Raw genomic sequence first — 23,049 nt, 5'->3', positions numbered from 1 at the left:
AGCTTTAATGCCACCTTTCTTATGAGCTTTAGAAAGACATTCAAAATTACTTGCCCCCAGTGGTCTTGAAATGCTTTAATGTCAGTCCCTGCAATCAGTTTCAAGTGCTGAAAAGTGTCCATAGGGCTTCTCACCCATCCATTGGTGTTGGGCACCCTCTGAGCCTTCAAACCACTCGTGAGGTAGACTGGGGACATTGTTTAGTGGTGGAATTGGTAGTGTTGGGTTAATGGTTGGACTTAGCGATCTTCAAGGTCTTTTGCAAAATGTATTATTATATGAATCTAAAAATACATTATAGTTAAGGTGCATTACACGTTGGTTGATCACTTTTAATACTTGAGTGCTTGAAAAACGGTCCAATACTGCACTGGATCTCACTCTGAAGATGCAGTTGGACAATATGGTTTGAGTTGATCTGATAATTCACTGCTGTTGAACAGGGACACCTGCAGCCTGTTCAGCTGGTGGAAAGAGAGTAAACATTATGTTTTCTTCTGTGTCACTAATAGATTTGGTGTTATGAATAGTACAAAAACCAAGGGAGATAGCACAAGAGAGGGGTGGTGAATGCAGGCAGGAGGAAGGGGATCAAGTGGTTGTAACCTTTCTTAGTTGTGTTGTCAAACCATACCCTTAGCCTCTTCTCTGAGATTGTGCTGCTGAAAAATATTTTCCTCTTAAAGTTAAGTGTAAAGACGCAGAATGAATCTCTTAGGAAAAAGTACGCAGAACAAACCTTACAGATTACTTACTATTGTCTTGAATCTCAAAATAAAATGGAGAGTTTTTTTCTTTTTAATGTTACTTGGAAGGTAAAGCAGTTATTAGCTATTGATAGCATTAATAACGCAAAACTGACTAGAGATACGACTCAGCAGAGTGAGACCAAAGACTCCACAGCTGCTATAGATCATATGCTACTTACTTCGCCAGATTATTTGTCATTACTCTGAGTTTTGTTTAATGTAAATACACTTTAGGGACCTAAACTGGGAAAACATGGGATTTCATTTTGTACAGTTTTTAGACTGTCTCTCTATTGTAATACCTAAACAGCTGTGAGATATCCTCCACTCAAATACAAATCTCTTGAGACAGTTCTCACAACTCTAAAATTAAATATCTCAAAGAGGATTTCAAATATAGCTTGCCCCTTTCTAGAGACACTTTCTTTCTCTATTAACATTACCACTGAATTTTCAACATCTTACTGAAATGTGCAGAAAGAAAACTATATATAAGCTTGAGGTTAATTGAATGGTGTTACTATAACTGTAGAAATTCTTCCATCCAGTAAAGAACATTTCTGAAATTTAATTAGCAAATAAGTATATTATCAACCCTAAACAGTTTATGGTCTTTTATACTTCAAGAATACCTATCCAAAATAAGAGAGAATTCAGTTACACAGGTAATACTTTTAAAAATGAGAACGTTAGAAGATTTTTCTGTTCATAAATTATTTTAAGTTGTCACAAAAGTGACATTAGATAGTAAAATATGTACATCACAGAGAAGAAGTGGTTTTCATTTTGCAAGAACTTTAGTTTTATTAAAAAGAGGCTTACAATGGTGTCATAAAATAGAGTATTTCTAATTATAATGGGCATGGAGAAAAACACAGGAACTATATGACACACAGATAAAATCAGATTTTCAAAAATCTTTAACCAGATTTTCCACATAGTTTCATTACCTTTTTAAGAGATTGAGAATATTTTAAGTTTCAGTTTAAAATTGTTCATGCCAACACTGGTGTGTATTCAATAGCGGACATACACTGTCCCACACTTCCATTGCTTTAGAATTCTTGTATTATGATTTTGTCTCATAAAGGTTCATAAATATTCAGTTTTATTAAATTTTATATAACTTTTAAAGAGTGGAATTTAAAATAACAGCAAATAGCAGTCCATTTTATGGAAAGGGAAAGATTCCAAACCACCTTAAAAAAGGGGGCGGGGGGGAAGAACAGCATTTGGAGAGAGAAACTGTGTCATTAAAAAGACGCTGAGAGAGATTACAGCTGCATATTTGGTTAGTTATTATGGCTCTTTACAGTCTTCCAAAGGGAAAACTTTGGCCATGAAGAATTAAATCTGAGACTAAATATTTCATGTAGTGGCTTGGACAGCAGACATAAAAATCTACATATACATTAGTTCATTATAGCTTTGACTGTCAACATCATATTCCTTGCCTTCCAAGTATTAGGAACTAGAGGCGTCACTGGCAAATACCATCTACATTAAGAGTCTTGGAAGCTGAACTTCCAATGAGCTTTCTGGGGTGTCATACAGTAACAACTCCAATATGTAATTCCTATTCATGAAACAATAGCCATTTCATTAAATTCTATACAATTACACAAAAATCGTTTTCACAAAGAAACTGCTGCTTCTGATAATTATTATAGAGAGCTAGGGAAATCTGACTGGTAGTCAGCTTCAAGGGACAGTTGTCCCATTGCTTTTTATGGTACAAATACAAAGAAATTCCAGAAAAAAATAATTTTGGCATGATCTCACCAATTTAATAGAAATGCCAAGGCATGTACAATGCAGAGGGAGATTTCTCCACAAGGGGATACCCCCAGATCAATCAAGGTGACTCTATACGCATGTGTCTGATTCCAAAATTGGTCAGCACCTTTGCACAGCACTGCAGCATACTAATCTATAACACATCCGTTTGTAGCCTCAGTGTCTCAAGTATGGCACACAAAGATATGGCTATACTCTGCAATGGCCTTACAAGAAACAGCTCCAAGGAGAATGTACATTTAGAATCACAGCATAGAATCATTAAGGTTGGAAAAGAATTCCAGGATCAAGTCAACTTTTGACCAAACACTACGAGGTCAACCAAACCACAGCACTATATGCTGCATCCAGGAATTTCTTGAACACTTCCAGGGATAGTTACTCCACCACTTCCCTGGGCAACCCATTCCAATGCTTAACAATCCTTTCAGGGAAAAATTTCTTCCTCGTGTCCAACCTGAACCTCCTCTGGTGCAGCTTGAGATGATTTCCTCTTTTCCTGTCACTGGTTGCCTGGGAGAAGAGGCTGACCCCCACCTGGCTACAAACTCCTTTCAGGTAGTTGTAGAGCCTGAGCCTCCTCTTCTCCAGACTAAACAATCCCACAGCTCCCTCAGCCACTCCTCATAGGACTTGTGCTCCAGCTCTGTTGCCCTTCTCTGGACTCACTGCAGCACCTCAATGTCTTGTAGTGAGGGGCCCAGAGCCAGATGCAGTACTCAGAGGTGCGGCCTCACCAGTGCTGAGTACAGGGAGAAAATCACTTCCCTGGTCCTGCTGGCCACACTATTGCTGATACAAGTCAGGATGCCATTGGCCTTCTCGGCCACCTGGGCACACTGCTGGCTCATGTTCAGCTGCTGTCAACCAGCACCCCAAGGTCCTTTTTCACTAAACAGCTTTCCAGCCACTTTTCCCCAGGCCTGTAGTGCTGTGTGGGTTGTTGTGACCCAAGTGCAGGACCCAGCACTCGGCCTTGTTAAACCTCATACCCATCAATGGGCCCTCAGCCCATTGATCCAGACTGTCCAGATCCCTGTGCAGAGGGTAGGATCTGCCCTCCAGCAGATCAACACTCCCACCCAACTTGATGTCATCTGCAAACTGACTGAGGTTGAACTTGATCCCTTCATCCAGATTCTGGATAAAGATATTAAACAAGACTGGCCCCAGTACTGATCCCTGAGGAACACCACTGCTGACTGGCTGCCAACTGGATGTAACTCTATTCACCATCACTCTCTGGGTTCAGCCATCTGGACAGTTTTTAACCCAATGAAGAGTGCACCTGTCCAAGCCACAGGGTGCCAACTTCTCCAGAAAAATGTTGTGGGAGCCAGTATCAAAGGCTTTACTGAATTCCAGGTAGACAACATCCTCAGCCTTTCCCTAATCCACTAGGCTGGTCATCTGGTCACAAAAAGAGATCAGTTTGGTCAAGTAGGACTTACCCTTCCTAAAGCTATGGTGGCTGGGCCTGAGCCCCTGGTTGTCCTGTACGTGTTAAGAGATGGCACTAAGATGATCTGCTCCATGACCTTCCCTGGCTCTGAGGACAGACTGACAGACCTGTAGTTTGCCAGATCCTCCTTCTGACACTCCTTGCAGATGGCCACCACATTGGCTCACCTCCAGTCTTCCAGGACCTTCCTGATTAAGCATGATAAATGACGGAGAGTGGCTTGGTGAGCTCATCCACTGGCTCCCTCAGCACCCTCAGGTGGATCCCATCTGAACCCATAGACTTCTGAGTGTCTAAGTGGCACAGCACCTCACTAACTACTTCCCCTGGATTGCAGGGGGTCTATTCTGCTCCCCATCCCTGTCTACCAGCTCTGGGGAATGGCTGCCCTGAGGATAACCAGTCTTTCTGTTAAAGACTGAGGCACCAAGTACCTCAGCCTTTTCCTTACCCTTGTTACAGTACTTCCCTTCACATCCAATGAAGGATGGAGATTTTCCTTGGCCCTCTTTTTGTTATTAAAGTATTTATAAAAACATTTTGTATTATCTCTCACAGCCGTGGCCACATTGAGTTCTAGCTGAGCTTTCATCCTTCTAATCTCTCTAAATGACCTAATGACAGCCTTGTACTCTTCCTGACTTGCCTGCCCCTTCTTCCCAAGGTCATAAACTCTTTTTTTTTTTTCTGAGTTCCAGAAAAAGCTCCCTATCCAGCCAGGCCAGTCTTCTTACCCGACAGCTCATCTTTCAGCACACAGGGATGGTCTGCTGCTGTATCTTTAAGATTTCCTTCTTAAGGTATGCCCAGCCTTCCTGGACCCCTTTTACACGGCACTGTGCAGTCCACATAAATATACTACCTTGGAGCCCCCCAGAAATTAACTCTGTTGCACCACATTGCGGAGAGACTAGTTCAGAATGAGATAGGTTTGGAAGAGAAAGCAAAAACACCATGCTATTGTGGATCTCACTCCCAGATCTGCATCAGTTCAGGTTTATGTCTTCACACCACTGCACAGCAAGGTGCAATATAGCTAAAAATACAGTCATGGCATGGTACAAAATAGTAAAAATGGAATACGAAATTGAGGTGTAGGTGTTACAGGAGAAAAACAGCAAGAGGAAAGAAAAAAATCATACTTCATCTCCATAAGAAGCTCAGCCCTGTCATCACACATATCATCACCATTTCTCCTGACATACACCATAAGCACTGAAGTATCTAACAGCTTCCTTTTTCTCTGCTTTGCCCTTTTTTTGTCATTTGTCCTTGAAAGCACCCTCTGGTAACGCTGGCATTGAGAAGTTTCTCAGAATGTCAACATCAAGGAACAAAGATTTTTATGAAATCAGAGAGCAATGACTCCTATGAAGACAGGTTGAGAGACTTGGGGTTGTACAGCCTTGGGAAGAGAAAGCTTCCAGGGAGACCTCAGAACTGCCTTCCAGTGCCTAAAGGGGGTCCTACAAGACAGCTGGAGTGGGATTTTTTTACATGGGCATAGACAACAGGACAAAGGCAAATGGGTTCAAACAGAAAGAGATTAGATTAAATAATGTTTAGATGAAACATTATGAAGAAATTCTTTACGGTGAAGGTGGTTAAACACTGGATCAGATTGCCCAGAGCAGTTGTGGATGTCCCATGCCTGGAAGTGTTCACAGCCAGGTTGGATGGGGCTTTGAGCAACCTGGTCTGGTGGAAGGTGTCCCTACCCATGGCAGAGGGAAAGGAAATAGATGGTCTTTAAGGTCCCTTCCAATCCCAACCATTCTATGCTTCTTTGAGTGCTGCTACATAATGATTTCCACTGTTCCTCTAAAATAATTTGAACTTTACAGAGGAGTAAGAGCCTCATCATCAGCCTCTAATATATAACGTCATACGCTGTTCGGGGTTTTCTTCAGTCTTATAAATTTTGTGTGTATGTGTGTTTGGTTGTTGTTTTTTTTAATCTAAGAGAACTGTTTTGGAAAGAGATCAGTAATTTATCCACAGTGCCTCTTCATCTCAGAATCCACACTAGTGAATTTGAAGATAAAACTATACAAAGACATAAAATGTGTAAATTATTTCACTGTACTTTACCTAAAGCATAAGCACAAAAAGTGGTAAAAGCACTGAAGAGCCACACCCAGGTGGGAACAAGTCCAGGACTGCTACCTGAAAGAAATGGGGTAGTAAGTCAGTGTAACAGTGGTTAACCTCAAAGAAATCCACCAACATATGCATATGTATAAAAACAAGTTGCCACTGACTAACCTACTGCATCAAACAGATTGAAATACTCGGTTTTGACCTTCAGGCATCACTGAGCTCTACTGAAGACGTATTGAGCAGGCTTAAATGTGTTTACACTGTAGAGGACAGAAGATAAGGGTTTTTGGTCCTGAAATTACTCTATTATTGCACAAAACAATGACAGTAACAAGATAAAAATTTTTACAGGTCACAGGAAGACTATCTGTCAACAAATTAGTTGATGTTTATGTAATATCTAGAAGCAAAAAAAAGGTATTTTTCAAGCAAGATTATTAGTGCCAGCCTGGGGTTTATGTAGTACTTTTACCGTACAGATCTGAACAGGAAGTTGTTGTCCTCAGGCTAGGACAAATATTAGCACCTTTTTTTTTCCTTGAGAAAAAGGAAAAGAAAGTTGAATTGGACAGAGCCCAGGGTTCTGTTCTTGCTCTGCTGATAGCATTAACCCAAGGTTATTGTTGCTCTTTTAAAGAAATCAATCCTTTTTCCAAAGACTGTTCTATTTAACTCAAACATCATCCAATAAGTACTACACTAGCACTAAACAACTGTAAATGCCTCTCAGATTTCTGGCATTTGGCACCTAACACAGGGAATTCATGCATATAGAGGGGTTTCCTTGCCTGAATGATGCCAGGAGTTGCCAGCACCTAAAGCAGTGCCTTGACTACCTTTCTCAATGCCTCATTTTGCCATTCTGAAAGAAAAGATGGCAATTCCTGACTCCTAGCTGCAAATCTGCAAACTGTAGAATGAAAACCAGCTGTCCAGGAAATTAAGTCTTTTATTTCTGATCCTAGGTATGGGATTGATATATGATACTCAAAAGGCTTGTTAGGTTGCATGAATGTTTTCAATAAATTGAGAAATGATGGGCACTGTTCTCATGTGAAATCGAGAAGAGGCTTGCAAACTACACATATAGGCCTCAACTCCAACAGACTTAATCACCATTTCAAATATCTTCAAGTTCCATGTACATCTACTGAGAATTTGTCAAGATAACATCATCCCATTAAAAAGATTTGTTCTGGATGCTCTTTTACAGAACTTAATATTAGCTGCATTGATTAAAAAAAACCCAAGTGTTTAAGAATGAGGCCACACAATATATAACAAGCTGGCCCTGAAAACATAATGCTCATACAGGATTACTTTTGAACTAAAACTGCTAACAAGTATCTCTGCCTCTAGAATTATTACCATAAATGTACAAACAGCCCACACCAAAGGGTACCTCTTGAATCTAAACACAGGCATAAAAAAAAAAAAAGACTGCAAAACATAGCTGTTTCAGGAAATAAAACTGTTGCCTTCACTAAATTGTCTAAAGAAAACTAAAGCTTTTCATATATTTATATATATATAGATGTTTTATATATTAAACACCTTACAGAAGATGCTTACTACTTTTTGTAGGCTCCAACAACTGGTCTGAGAAGCCCAGAACTAAACATGCCCTACACTCAGGAGCAATCAGCCAAAAAGCTTCTGACTTGGTCTACCACGAAGAGCAAATACGGACTCAGACTCAGAGAGTCGCAATTTGAAGCAACATTTATTTAGAAACTATGTCTTCTTTGTCTAGAAGCAGTTTTGAATTGGGGGTGTGTGTATAGTAATGAAAGAGAAAATAACTTGTTGAGGTATCAATTTAGGTATTAGGAAATGTGAAACCAATGAAAACTTTATGAAGAACATTTGGGTGTTTTTGTCTGTGCATTTAAATCCTGGAATAAACTTTAAATAAAATGAGATATTATCATAGGCTGCAAGCAGCATATGCTGAAACCTATTTTAGGGATAAAATTAAATAATATTTTTCAATTAAATGTTCTTAATTTTTAAGGCCATATGTGAGGTCAGATCCTCCTATTGTGCTCATGGAGTGTCATGAAGGGAATGAGTGGAAGATTCAAGTGTCTGATCCCTCCCTATAACATTCAGAAGTACAAGCAGCTCACTAATTCTAAAAAATTACAACATGAGGATTTTTACCTGAGGCAGTGTAGTCCCAGTCATAAAAAGATATTAGAAAATAATTAAATAAAATCATGACAAATCCAGAGAATGTTAACAGGTTGGGAGCAATCCACAGAGGCACTATCTGTTAAAAAAGAAAGAAAAAAATTTCAGAAAAATTGTACATCCTATTTTAATTAAATATTTTATATCAGGAAAGAAGCCTTTATATGGCATCAGCAATGTTCAGATTTGTGCATATTTCACCATTTTCAAATTAAAATACCATTTTTATTTCTGAAATTTATTTTCAAATTCAATCCTTTTGCCTGACCTTTGTGACTGCAGTAAAAATGACATTTTAAAACAGTGTATTCCCTATGTTGTACGTTATCCTTATTTATCCAATCATCAAGGAAAACTTCCTGCAATCATCTGAATCAGAACTGAAAGAAGACTGCAGCACCCCAGTGTGGTAATTCAGCATCCACGTGGTAGGGTTTTTTAAGCATTCTATTCCCACACTATAAAAAGGAAATTTCCTTTTCTAAAATATGTCAATAATTTCTAACTCAAAACATCCACAAAATCATACCCCAAGTGCATTACACTTTTAGATTCAGAAGATCTCTCCATTACAAGCAGCTCCCTACTTCTCTAGATAGTAATGTACTGCTAGGGTCTCCTTCTTTACTTATAAATTATAAACACTCCATTAATTGATTTTACTTTGTAGGGTGCTGAAAAGGATTCTGTCTTCACCTAAACCTCTAATTCTTTATCCCAGTAACCACCCTCAGCTATTCACACCCTGCAGCTTTAAGGTGCTCCTTACACTACAACAGGGATCTCGTTTGGTAACACTCTTTCCAAGTAACACAGTTTCTCCAGCATATTTTTTTGAAATAGCACACACAGCTTTCTACATGATTTTTAGACAGAACATACTTGCAGAAACACTAAGTATCAAATAGCATCACTCACACTATCAATATATTCAAAATACAAAAATATTGGAGGCTTATAATCAAATTCTTTGGAGTGCCTAAGGACTGAAAATATATCTAAAGTACTTTTACAGTACAAATTATGATGACAATACTAAAGAATAGGAAGTCAAATAATTTCAGATACTAATAACAGTTTTGAAATAAAATGATTTGTTAGTTTCTCTGGACTAGCTAGATGGACAGACAGATGAATACATATGAATTTGTATACACCTTTACATTTCCTCTATCCTATTACTACATGAAAAATTTACTTTTAAAATTTGAATGCTTGAATGATTAATTATTCTGACTAGATCCTCTTTTCCTACTGTAGAACAATTTATAATACTCAAGAGGAATTGTGCAACTGATAGTGTACAGTCTAAAGTGTAAACTTTCAAAAAATCAGATTAAAATTCCTGAATACTTTTCTGTTATGTTTTTTAGATGTTTTCTGTAATAGCATTAGTAGTAACTATCATATCTGAAAGTTTCTTTCTTTATCACCAGGATTTTATCACTAATTTTAAAACACTGTATGTCAGCTCTCATAGTATTTAAAATACATCACGGAATGCATGCAACTACACTAAAAAAAAATTTAACATTTCTATAATCCTGAGTGTTTAAAAGCCCAAATCTAAACCTCTAAGAAAAGGGACAGCAAATGTCCCCTGAAGTTCCTTTTGGAGAACACCTAGGGTAGAACCCTTCACTGCACAGTCCCCTTTTCTTATATTGACTGCATGCTCAGCATGCAGCAACAGCAGCATGTTCTCCCCATTTTGCTACCTGAGGATGCAGAAAATGAATCTCCTGCTGGGGAATTTATCTGATGTCTGTGACCATAATTATATGAAACATGAACGACAAACACTAAAAAAATTCTAGATTTGTCTCTTTTAGTCTGAACTGTGGACCAAAATAGTGTGTTAAGACACCATGGATGAACCGTTTACGTGGACATACAGACACCATCCAATGTATTGTTTTAAAATGACTGACTTCTCCTGCACCATTCATAAGAATTGTTGACTGTTAAATCAAGTGGGGCACCACAATCATCTGCTTTCTAATTAGGCTCATTATTCTAAACAGTCACAATGTCATTATTAAATTATTACAGAAAATAATTCAAGCTTACACAGTGCAAACATGAAGAAGTTATTTTAACCCACTTTCTTGCTAACAGCATGTATTCTAAGAAGAAAACCTTCAAAGGATGTTGTTATACTTGCAATCCCTCTGGCTAACAGACACACCATGAAAAACAGTTACAGGAGTTCTGTCCTCAGGAAAACAGACTCTCCTGCAGCTAAACCCCTAAGCATGTTCTTTTGATCCCTACCGAACCTAATCTGTCTAGGTATTTGGAAAGTATTCCAACTGCAAAATCCCTTTTGTTACATTTAACGCCCCTTATCCTTTTGGTTGGCCTTACACTACCATCACCTTATTTCATAATTTAAAAAATCACAGAGTGTTCAAGATTAACTTCTTACACACCTTGGAGAAATAGAGTCTGAATTTATGGAAGGATACATTGCAAACTTTATTATCTAATTAACAGACAGTAGAATTCTAATATACCAATGTGTTACATGATTAATACAACTGAAGGTACCATAGGGAGAATCACATCTGTTCTCCGGCAAAACTTTTGTACGCTTAAACCTTTTAAAAAACTTTTAGTTCCACAAAACACTAAATGATTTCTGTTCCACCAGGTCTACAGCCACTCATTCGAAAAGCCCTAATACAAACAGCAAATCCTTTAATATATCAACTATTTGGATTATAAATGGTAAAGTACATTTATATAAAGTTCTGTTCAAACTTCACTAAGTCACTTGAGACCACTAAAATTCTACTCTTGGCCAATTCTAGTGATAAAATCAAAGTTCATAAAGGCAACAGAGGGGAGTTAAATTGATTTCAGTGAAGCTGGCATACACCGATGTATCCCACTGGGATTTCCTCCTTTTCCTCTCATTGTCCTGAACAGATGTGATTTCTTATGAACACAAATACAGGAGGAATATTCAGTTTGCGTAATAGCTAAATAATACTACTCATTATTTATTGGAGAGCACAAGATTGTGCTTCATTATAAAATACAAATCCCAATTAAAGGCAAATGCATGGAGCATTGAATTAAATGAAGATGAAATGCCTATAGTTGCATAATCAGCATAGTTTTAAATAACACATAGAGTCTTATCCTAGTGTCATATCCTGGCTTGTATCAGCAGTAGTGTAGCCAGCAGAACCAGAGCAGTGGTCTGTACTCGGCACTGGTGAGGCTGCACCTTGAATCCTGTGTTCAGTTCTGTGCTCCTCAGTACAAGAAGGGCATTGAGGTGCTGGAGCCTGTCCAGAGAAGGGCAATGGAGTTGGTGAAGACTCTGGAGCATAAGTCCTATGGAAAGCAGCTGAGTGGGCTGGGGTTGTTCCATCTGGAGAAAAGGCAGCTCAAAGGGGGACATTATCACTCTCTACAACTGCCTGAAAGGAAGTTGTAGCCAGGTGGGGGTCGGTCTCCTCTCCCAGGTAACAAGTGATAGGACACGATGAAACAGCCTCAAGTCACACGAGGGGAGGTAATGTTGGACATTAGGTAAAATTTCTTCACCAAAAAGGTTGTTGAGCATTGGAACAGGATGACCAGGGAAGTGGTGAACTCACCATCCCTGAAGATATTTAAAATACATGCAGATATGGCACTTGGGGACATGGTTTAGTGGTGGAATTGGCAGTGTTGGGTAAACAGTTGGACTAGATGATCTTAAAGGTAATTTTCAACCTAAATGATTCTATGGTTCTATGATTCATACAGTTGTTACTATAGTTTCATACAACATGGAAAAACTGCCATGAACATGAGTTTGTTTTCTACATCACGGGATATTATAGTCTAGGACACGGTCATAGATCAGCTATAATGCTTACAATAGGTACAAGCTACCAAAAAAAAAAAAAAAAGTATTCAAAACTTCTCCTAAAACTAAGATATAATTTATTAAGATAACACTGGTGTACTTGCACTTCAAGAGAAAATAGTATTTTGGTGCTCAGACGAGCAGAATTTTCTTGAACTGAGTTTGGAGTAACAGTTACTGCCACATTTGGTTTCAGTATCTAGCCAGGAATAAAAACATTATAGCAACAATTTTGGTGCTCTCCCAGTTCTCATTTTTATCTCTAAGAGCAATCTCCATCACATACTCTTTTCTTCTGCTGCTGTGCATTGCCAGTTCCTCTGCAGGACTCCGATTCTACATAGCACTATCTTCTAACATTAGAATGACTACTTCTACAAAAGCTGAAAGCAATATAGTTTCCCTTTAAATCCTTGCAACACATCACTGAGAATTATTCTGTAACACTATTGCACCAGAAGGCAAGGTAGAACATTCAGTGTTGTATCTTCAGTATTCAAACCAAAAGGCAAAGTACAGACAGCACCCACCCCAGTCTTTGGTTCCATACTCAGATCTCCCAACTTTTGAAACAGGTTTTCAGTCCATCGCTCTGGTTGGGTTCTCCTTCAGAGAGGAGAGAACTAAATCATGCTCATCTAAAACTCAATGAGGTTTAAAAAAATCTAAAGGTCACATTTTTTATGGGTTTTATCACCTTATACTACATGGGGACATTCAAGAATGCTGTTTTTCCTCTCGTAGAATGCTGTAACCGTTAGAAGAACTTATCTCCAAAGGAAGTTTTGCATTGCAATACACCCCCTTCAATCTGAGAGCAGATGAATACCCATGGATTTCCTAAACCAAAGTGCAAGTGCACAGTAAAGCCTCTGCTCATCTCCTGTGCCAGACTGCAGAGTGCTGGAGGGGCTTTTCTGCCTCATTGTTTTCCTCAATAGTATGATGGGAATGAAAACAGAGTCTCTGAACTGAATTACTGAATTCAGTGTCACATCTTTGAATTGCTTTTTACTCATACATGTTTGGGTTAGTTTTTAATTCTTAAGTTAGGACATATAAACACTTTTCATTAAATTATCTTGAGATTACAAATGAGAGACTATGATTTTCCTGCTGTATTAAGAATAAGAAACACCTTTATTACAGAATCCAGAGATGGCAGATCCAACAGCACTCTGACCACATACATCCATTTTTGTTAGTACAAAGCTTTATTTTCAAGTCTGCTCCAATCTAAATATTTCCTGTAACAAGGCAGATGCCGAAATCATTCCTTTCTTGGAGATCAATAAAGTTACTATATTTATTTGAGATAAAGAGCTTTTTTTTTTTTTGCCAACAACAGCACAACTAATTGTGAGCAGTTTATTTTTAGAAACTGCAGATCATAACACATTCAAGAGATGGCATCTTCCAATCGTTATGGTTATCATGGTAACTGCTCTCATTTTCAGCTTCTTAAAGAAATGCCTTGCTCCCTCGAGCAAGTACCCTTGGGAGAAAATGAGACAGCACTTGCATAAAATCATATGCACGGCACAGAGATAAAGCCATGCTGTTGTTAGGCAGCATATGCTGCACAAAAATAATTTGTAGTAAATAAACCCCTCCATGCCTGCAAAGCTGTTTAATGAAAGATGTAATAATGAAAGATGTAAAAAAGAAATGGATGCCTTTTCTATAGCAATCAGAAAAAAATAAGTAAACCTTTTTTTTCTAAAAAAAAATAAAATCTCAAAATAACATACTCATGTAAACACGTGAGTAGAGCCCTTCCCAAATCTTCGTTCATGAAGCCTAGCCATGATAAACAGGTATTCATCTTGCAACATTTGTTTTCTTTTATCAGATGCCCTAATTTCAGTTTTATTAATCAATATTTTTAAATGAAAATACATGATGTATTTAAAACAAATTCTTATATTAACATGTGAAGTTTTTATTAAGTAAAATTCTTACCTTAATAATTTTGTTCCAGATGGGTTGCATAATATACACAGATAAAGGATTTGTATCCACAGCACTGTACTGTGAGGAAAAAGCAAACATGTTAAACAAAGCACTGAACAATGCTTATTTTTTCAGCATCTAAGAGCAATCACTCTGAGTGTGACTGGTGTAAATTTATTTTGTTCTGAGGACCATTCATACAGGTTTAATTTAATTTAAAAGCACTGGCCTGGTTTACACTTACCCTATTAGCAATCCCATGTACTAACACAAAGGTTTAGGCTTGTGAACTGGCAAACAGCTCTGCAGTCACATTTTACTGCTAAATTCCTATTAATTTTACAAGTTATCCTATAAGAGTCTGCATTTCTACCATATTTTGAATTTATTTACTTGCACTACCACTCATACACAGTCTGAGCAGTGGTTTCTTGCTAGTATTAGGATAGATAGTGGATATGGAATATGTTCATAAGTAGAATATTATCTTGCAGAGATACAAAGCTTTTGTCATAGTAACACAGTTGCATTTGCACTATGCTAATTCATGTAAGGCAATGTTATTATAAAAATAAGCCTAAAATAGCACAGTCCATTACCACAATAAAATTTTCCCATTGCGCAGACTTGTAAATATATATTTTATGTGTTTTATAATTCCAACAGGTATATATCTGTACCTTTGCAAACAAAATATTTCAGAAATCCAACCCCACCCCAAATTGCTGGTGTCTGCTTTTTCCTCAGAAGGCAGTATCAAGTTTTATCCTGCCTTGAGGCTGCAGAACACAGAATCAGAACCCCCAGAAGAATGATCTTAACTGACAATACCACTCGCAATCATGTTCTTGAGCCCCGGCAGGTCTGCAGTTGAAGAAGTTATCCATCATTGGGGTAAAACACATAATTATTTCAGAAATTCTAGGACTTTGAAAGTGCATATGTTGCTTAAGGTTGTTAGCATGATGCATATGACACATAAATCTTCAGATATATCTATATATACCATTGTCCAAACATCGTGTGCAGACAATGGGAACAAAATAGGGATGTGTTAGACCACAGGTTGACAAAGTTGTTCACATGCAGAAGAGCTGATGACAAAGAGTCTTTCGTTTCACATACCTCCAGCTAACATTTAACTGTTCTCTACATACATAGTTAATTTATTGACCTCTCTTAGCCAACTACCCTTTGGATAAGATTGCCCTCCAGAAGTACCTGTTTCAAGTCATTAATTATCAAAGCAGCCTAGACACTTGTCTTAAACTTAAGACACCTTTTAGGTGACTGAAGTCTAGCAAGATTCATTTCAGTTTCAGTATCCCTATCTCCAAGCTTTTCCATATCCACCTAACTTGCACACATGGGAGCTAAGAGCTTCCAGTGGACAAGTGCAAGTGGGACAAAAGATTCATGAAGCATGCCTCAGGTTTTGCGTGCACAGTCTATGACTTTGCATCTCATCTTTCTGAGGGTATCGGCCTATGGAATGCTTAGGAACTCTTCCATACATTTCCTTTTTCTATGCATACAAAGGATATGTTTTAATTACCTTATGGAGAAAACAAAGTATTCAGATAATTATTTTGTGATTCGTGGTTAAGTTTAAATCATGACCATAAAGACAGCATTCTTGTAAATTTATTTTAATACCCTGCTTTGTTCTGCTCCCAAGAAGCTGCTAACCTCAAGGCCATGAAATCCTCAGGAGTTTAATGTTCATGTCTGCTCAGAAAAGCAAAGTACTGAGTAACATGCTCACGTTATGATCAGTGAACATGAATGCAAGAGTGCACTGAACCTTATGTAAAAACAGTACTGCCATTTGCTATTGTGTAATTCTGTCCTTTTCGGGGCACTTTTAGTAAAAGGCAGAAGTGGAAGAGGATAAGTCTGTTAGAGCTTTTTAAGTGCAAGATTGATACAAGTACTAAGCATTTCTGCCCTAGAAAAGGGAACTTGATTGTCCTTATACAAAGAAGAAGGACATGGAATAATCAGAAAGTTTCTGTCAATTACATTTGAAAGAAATTGTAATAGTTGGGAGGGAACAGCAGGAGTGAGGGAATAGGAAAAATGGCATTAATTGACTCCATCTTACTCCCAAGTTTAAAAATTCTTCTGTTGGGTTGTTTTTTGTTTTGTTTTGTTTTGTTGTTGTTGTTTTTTGGGTTTTTTTTGTTTTGCAGTTTTTTCTTAATAGCTAAAACCTCCTTGAAAGCCATCTGCTTTCCCTCGTGGTGTTAATAATGTCTTCTAGCAGAGCTGGAAATGAGAATACAGACACCAGATGGGTACACATGGATGTTGATTCGAGCAGCACATGTGAGATGTGCTTTTTACTCTGTGTTCCTGCATTTTAATCTCCATCCAGGGGATCCAATGCAGCATCAAGTTTGTACTGGTCAGCTCTGTCAGAGTAGAGAGGAAACATGAGAATATCAGGAGGAAGAGGGGAAAAAAAGGAATAAACAGTTAAGAAAAGTAAGAGTAAGGAAAGAAAAGTAATTGAGAAAAACAAGAGAAAGAAAAATGAGCCAAAGCAAAAGTTTGGCTACACAGAAGAAAGACAACCATTCTGCAGTGGCAGAGCAGAGCCAAACATCTGAGGGCAAAAGCACTCACAGTGACCAAGGTCTGTACTGCTGAATATAAATGGTACCTTCTGACTTACATCCACACAGCTTAGAAATACCTCCCCTTATTTCAAACTGGTCACATCCACACCGCACAGCATGTGCTGGACGGGTGTTCGACCTCCTCATCTGGCCCTGCACACCTAACACATTATTTGGACTGAATACACTTTACTTCAAAGTATCTGAAGCAATCTGGAGACTGCATTGAAACCCAGCAACATGGCATGTTCAGAGCATGGAAGTGAGCACTGTGTGTTGCACATGTTCACAAATCCAAACACCCATGCTGGAAGAGTGCTGAAGGACGGTGAAAGCCAAAAATGGTGTGCACTGCCTCCAGAATGGACTATTCCCAAAACAAAGCCTAGTTATTATCTTGAGGAGACTTTGGAGAAAAAAACAAAGCAGAAGAACGGTTAGTGAGCTAACCATTAATCAGAGCAGACAGCTGGATCTTCATTGGACTCCCTAGTCCTCTCCAGCCTTGCACTGTGGAGGTATCCCAAGAATAAAATTTTGGAATTACTACAAGAGAAAAATATAAAGCATGTCTACACAAACTTCAGAGTCAGGAGAGAAAGCAAACCCCAAGAAATGTAGTTGCATAACTGCTAGGAGATAGTTACTTCAACTTAAATTGCTTCTTATGCTAACAGACTATTCTTTTCCTGTACTTAAATTATCTTTGCCCAGATAGCACCATATTGTGTCACACAGTCATATACATTCAAAGATACAAACTGTTGTGAATTGTTTATATTTGAACTGTTGGCATCAAAATGGCTCTGTAGGTTTTAGTTTTGTATTAGTAGCAACAAATTCACTACACTTCACATTCCTGCACAGAAAATAGCGAATTTTAATTTTTCATTGACTTCGTGAATCACATGATTTATTATCTCTGTTGTAAATGCTGGGAGACTGAGGCACATGTGGGCTGTGATTCACCCTACGGCTGGAGAATAGAGCAAAGAATAGAGCCCCAGTAGTGTTAGTGGTGTCATATTTATATACATAATTTCAGGATAAGCAATATTGATTTATTCATACAAAGTCTGCTCACAGTAACTCAATTTTATATTTGTGTTGACTTCTACAAAAGCCTTTAAAAATGTAGAGGCTGAAAAGCTTCTTTCCCAGACAAATTAATGTTTAAATCAGCTATATATCAGGCAGTAATAATGGTTTAGGTTGCAGTATATCGAAATATATGGTTCTGTGATTGCTTGAGTATTTCATGTGAAGTTAGATGCCTATTATGGAAGAATACACTAGCTGTCCTGTTCCATGTTCCCACACGGAAAACCTGACAACCATCTAATGACAACATAAGGACTTGAATGAAGAACATAAATATTGGAAAACCTGTCCTTTTCCTGCAAGCAAACTCAGCTGGGGCAGGCACATGTATGGAAGAGCCACAGCTGTACCCATGTGCTGACGTCCTAACAACTCAGTGGTCCTGCAGGCCTGGGGAATCTCCTCTTATATCAAGCAGAGAATCAATACATCAAAAGGAAAAAAGGTAAAATTGTGGTCTTTAAACAAGTGATATATTGAAAATAACTCCTCTTCAGAGTGTTTTCCAAGATATGTGCATGATGGTGTATTTCAACAATGCCACTCGGACATCTAATGATCACTTCTCAAACACACATAAGTGATGAGCTTGTCATCATCTGGCCTATAAGCAGAGACCTACATCACTGATGGAAAATTTTGAGGGATCTGCTGATGGAAAAGATTTGAAAAATTGACTTCCACAGCATATAAAATTAAAAATTATTTCAGCAAGTGCTGAGGTTTTACAGTCTACCATGCATGGCTCAGCTACCCCTCCCAGGGCCAGCACAGCACAGATGGTCCCTTCCTTTAGTGCCCACGGGCAGAGGCTTCTGGTGCTGAAGGCAGTGACTGGGTCCCAGCCCTGGGAGCTTTTGGCTGTGATTATGGGACAGGACAGGCTGCCAGGCCCGCCTTGCCCTGCTGCCTTGGGGCTCCCACTGCCCCCAGCCATCATGGCATCGACAGCTACCAACACCTTCCTGTGGCTTCTTTTATCACCATCTCCTCTCCAATTACACAATTTCACAACACCTGTGTTTTCTAAATGACAGACAAGGGAATAGGAGGCACAACAATGGATTCTCTTTTGCACAAGATAAGTTTTTTTGTGGTTTTGAAAGCTGCAAAATGACCCTCCCAACCCAGGGAATGAACCAGTCACTACTTAAAGAGAGCTTGGTGGGAAATCACTCTTCTGGGCAACTTCTTATGCAACATGAACTTGAATTCTGTGGTATCTTACACTTCTGGAATCATAAAAAAATTAAAGAAAATACTGAAATACTGGCACATCTGGTAACAATTTTCCATCCATCTTTCAGATTCCTAGAATACATTAAACACATGGAGTTTAATTCTAGTTTACATATGTTTTTACAGGTTTGTAGATATTATGAGACACAGTTTTGAGTTTTAAAAAAAGCCTCATAAAGGGAAAGAAGAGAATCACAGTATAAACAAAAGAGCTACACAACACTATGGATGCCAAATGAATTCAAAATGTTCAGCAGTTTAAAAGCGCTGATATATTCCAAAACACAATTCTGTTATTTCTAATAATAACATTGCTTTACATTATAGCATCATTTAGTTAATTATTCATAAATAATGGCTTGGATTTTGTATCTCCTACTGCTCAGTTTGGACTACCCTGCCTTTCCTCTTATCCATATGTTTGTTTGTTTTATTAAGTCACCAATATCTAAGTCCAGGAGTTATAAATCCCTAAGACATCTAGGGTTGAAGCATATAACACACAAGTAGAAACTAAAGAACAGGATTTGTAATTTATCCTGGCAAAGAGTAGGTGGTGGAGGGCATGTAATTGCATACTCAGATGCAAACACTTGTCTCTTTGGACTCCGAGGTTGTGGACTCTGTTACCTGATGGTTGTGCTGTGTGTACTAGGCTGGATGCACCGTGAAGGAAGAGGCTGCTCAAGGTGGCCTCCTGAGCAGTTCTCTCCCCCCTGACTTTGCTCCCTTCAATTCCATTAGCCTATGCATACCTACAGCTAGGAAATATGGTTATATTTTCCTGCCATCTGGTACTATTCCTAGCAAATACTCGAAACCCAATGTCATGGTTTGGGCAATTCAACAATTCTGATTGGTATTACTAAGTCATCACAAAGCTGTTATTATATAAACTGTATTACTTAACATACATATTACATAAAATATAAAATAAAATTTATTACATAAAAGCTGTCCTGGGGATGCTTTGTTGCAAAGGTATACTTATGATTCAGACCTCCTCGTTTTCAGGAACCCTGACACAGTCATTGACCCATAGGCCATAGCTGTTTGCCTAATGGAAGTACGTATGAACCCGTGTCCATGAGGTCATGGCACACATATTGCTGTGGGTCAGGACAGGATGCTCTTAGGGAGTCGTACCTGCTAGTGGGGTACATCTCCTTGCTTGCAGAGCAGTGTCCTTCCCTTAAGATCACAGAGTCATGGATTTGGACCATAGAATCATTCGAGTCAGAAGGCACCTCATAAGGTCTCCCCCTTTTCAAAGTAGGTTCAGCCAGGAGCTCAAAACCAAGTGCTTGGTGCTTTATCCAGTTAGGCCTTGGAAAGCTCCAAGGTTGGTGACTGCTGGGCAACCTGTGCCACAGCTTCACTGTATTCTTGAGGAAAACTTTCTCCTTTTAGGTCGCATGAAGATACCTTGATTCAGCTCATGCCTGCTGCCTGTGAACTTCCCACTGTGCACAATTACAAGGAGCCTGACTTCATCCTCCCAAGGACCACCCCATAGGTACTAGGGGGCTGCTGCCTGGAGGCATCTCCTCTCCAGGCAAAATAGGCCCCAACTCCGCAGCCTCTCCTCACAGGACAAATGCTCCAGCTCCAACTACTCTGGTGGCCTCCACTGAACTTCCTCCAGTTTTTCTTGAATTGGGGACCCAAAACTGGACACAGTATTCTAGATTTAGCCTAGTAAAGGTGGGTAATTACTTCCCCCTTTACTAATGGGCCGTGCTACTGTTAATAAGACCCAGGATGCTGCTGACCTTCTCTGCTGCCAGGGCACACTGAGGGCTCATGTTCAGCTTCCTGACTACCACAATCCCATTCACCAGGAGTAAAGGGCTGATGATGACAGATTTGCTGACTAGCTATTCTTGAAATCTGAGATCTATGAGAGACATCAGAGACTCAATACAATTGCAAGAGGAGCACATTTTGAGGCAAGAAGTCATAATGTGCTGGTCCCAACAGTGAGGTTCTTGTTCACTATGTGAGACTAAATAAAGATGGGATTCTTTACTGACAGGACTGTAAGCAGCCAGACCAGGGAGAGGTGGAGAGTCAGTGGAACTGGAAGTTGGCAACCATTTTTCAATCAACAGTAGTTATATCAAGGATGTTGCCTAATTTGTCTTCAGGAAAAGGTTTTGTTTAGTGGGACACATTCAAACACAACAACAAAGCCAAAATAACTACACAGAGCACAGAAACATGATTAAATATTGAGCAAGTGATAGATAACATAAGGCAGTTGCACATGTGCTGCTCTAAAGGGACAAAGGTAGAGGCTGTCCCAGATTGGCAGAAGCATAAATCCTACTAAAACCAAAACCTGCATACTCTTAAGGAACTGTACAAAATGATTGTAAACTACTGCCATCCAAAGAAGCTCAAACATAGCAAGGAAGTTGATTTTTATGTTTTTTGGGGTTTTTTTCATAGACTGGTTTTCTACAGTTGGTAAAAGGAAACAACATCACGATTCTATGCATGTGCAAACATGTATGTGCCAGCAGCCCTTTAAAGATCAAACAGTACAACAAATTCCCATGCAGCTGGAGATCTGCCAGAATGTGTACCTAAATCCCTGGGGAAACCAAAGAAACCGCTCCACGCCCAGAAGGTCGGGCAGATTAAAAGTGGGTTGTAGTTTTCATGAGGGATGCTAAACAGAGGTTCTATACAACATACAAAAACCAGTTGTTATCCAGTATCCTGATGCACAAGAGAGGAGATACTTCACAGAAAGATTCTTCCCCCTATAAAACAACCCTTACAAGAAGGGTTCGCCCAGATTTATAACAAATAATCCACATCCAAATCACAGATACATCTTTGCAATTAGCCTTCTATTAAAACACAGATGAATAAACAAAAATACATGTAAATATACAAATGTGTATACATGCATATCCTACACATAAAAATCCAATAAGCATTGCAGAACACTAACATCTCTTGATAAAGCAAGAAAATGAAATTATGTGGTTGGTATTTGCACTTTCATGATATTCAACAAGGCATACAACTCTTTATATTGAGCGTATTTGTCCTAAAAGTGATCTAATGAACCTTTGTAAAGTCATGGGCTTAATATTGCACTCAAAACCGTGCACAGTAACACCATCATTGGGAAAAAAGTCCTTCGGCAAGTAATATCTAATGCAGCATCTCTGTGATGTGATTTCATTATGTTGTTGGCTCAGCATACGATGTGTAGAAGGAAGATAATGATTAAAGAGCTCTTGAACTGCTACATTATGTCAGCTACCATTACAACAGGATAAGACTAAGAAGTAGTGTGTGCACAGACATGGTCTTTCAGGTATTCAGTTGGTCCACAACTCTGACACACCAGTACAAGTGACAAAAAATATAAAAGTAATTAATTATTTGATTTATTTCACATCTGATTTAACAATATTTAATTTCAACCCCAGCCTTCCAATCCATCAAAGTAACATGAAGAAGAGAGACTACAAGATTTTATATGTAGAGCAGTGGGCTGTTGACTCACTGTTTCACAGAACCTGGAAAACCTTAGTTTTCACTGCCTCAAGTATTCAAGGACTTTATTAAACTGCAGTGGTTTGAAAAATCTAACTTTAGCAAATAAAACTGGTAACCGCCTTCAAATAATATTTGGAATTAAAAATTAGGGAAAAAACCCTAAAAATACTATCTGCAAAAACACTATGTAATAGTCATGTAATGAATGTACTCAACATAGATAAAATTGTCCAAATGCAATCATGAACACCATTAACTGTGTCCTAAAAAGTTTCAGATAAACATGCAAACGAGAGTCTTCTATCCTAAATTTTCAATATCGTGTGAACTTGCTGTGCCACTGGAGTCGAAAACAAAATTCCTGCTCAACAAAGGTGAGCAGAACCCATTATGTTTCTAAATCTCACAGTTACACAGGTAGCCTTGGAAAAGCATAAAGGCTTCACAGAA

General features: G+C 38.6%; 1 protein-coding gene across 1 annotated transcript in view; it reads right to left on the bottom strand.

The window, feature by feature from the left end:
• The window catches only part of LOC103761189 (ethanolaminephosphotransferase 1), a 54,864-nt gene that overhangs the window by 26,901 nt on the left and 4,914 nt on the right, over positions 1–23,049 (bottom strand). The window contains exons 2-4 of the mRNA XM_018076399.2: positions 14,129–14,197; positions 8,272–8,380; positions 6,100–6,174 (exon numbers count right to left, since the gene is read on the bottom strand). Of these exons, the coding sequence (XP_017931888.2) occupies positions 6,100–6,174; positions 8,272–8,380; positions 14,129–14,158 (214 nt within the window). The 5' untranslated portion in view covers positions 14,159–14,197. The remainder of the gene's footprint in view (positions 1–6,099; positions 6,175–8,271; positions 8,381–14,128; positions 14,198–23,049) is intronic.

The sequence above is a fragment of the Manacus vitellinus genome, unplaced genomic scaffold (genome assembly GCF_001715985.3).
Source record: "Manacus vitellinus isolate BGI_N305 unplaced genomic scaffold, ASM171598v3 scaffold_1_pilon, whole genome shotgun sequence".
NCBI classification, from domain to species: Eukaryota; Metazoa; Chordata; class Aves; order Passeriformes; family Pipridae; genus Manacus; species Manacus vitellinus.
Note: the sequence above shows the minus strand (reverse complement) of the source record. Positions and strands in the feature narration are given on the sequence as shown.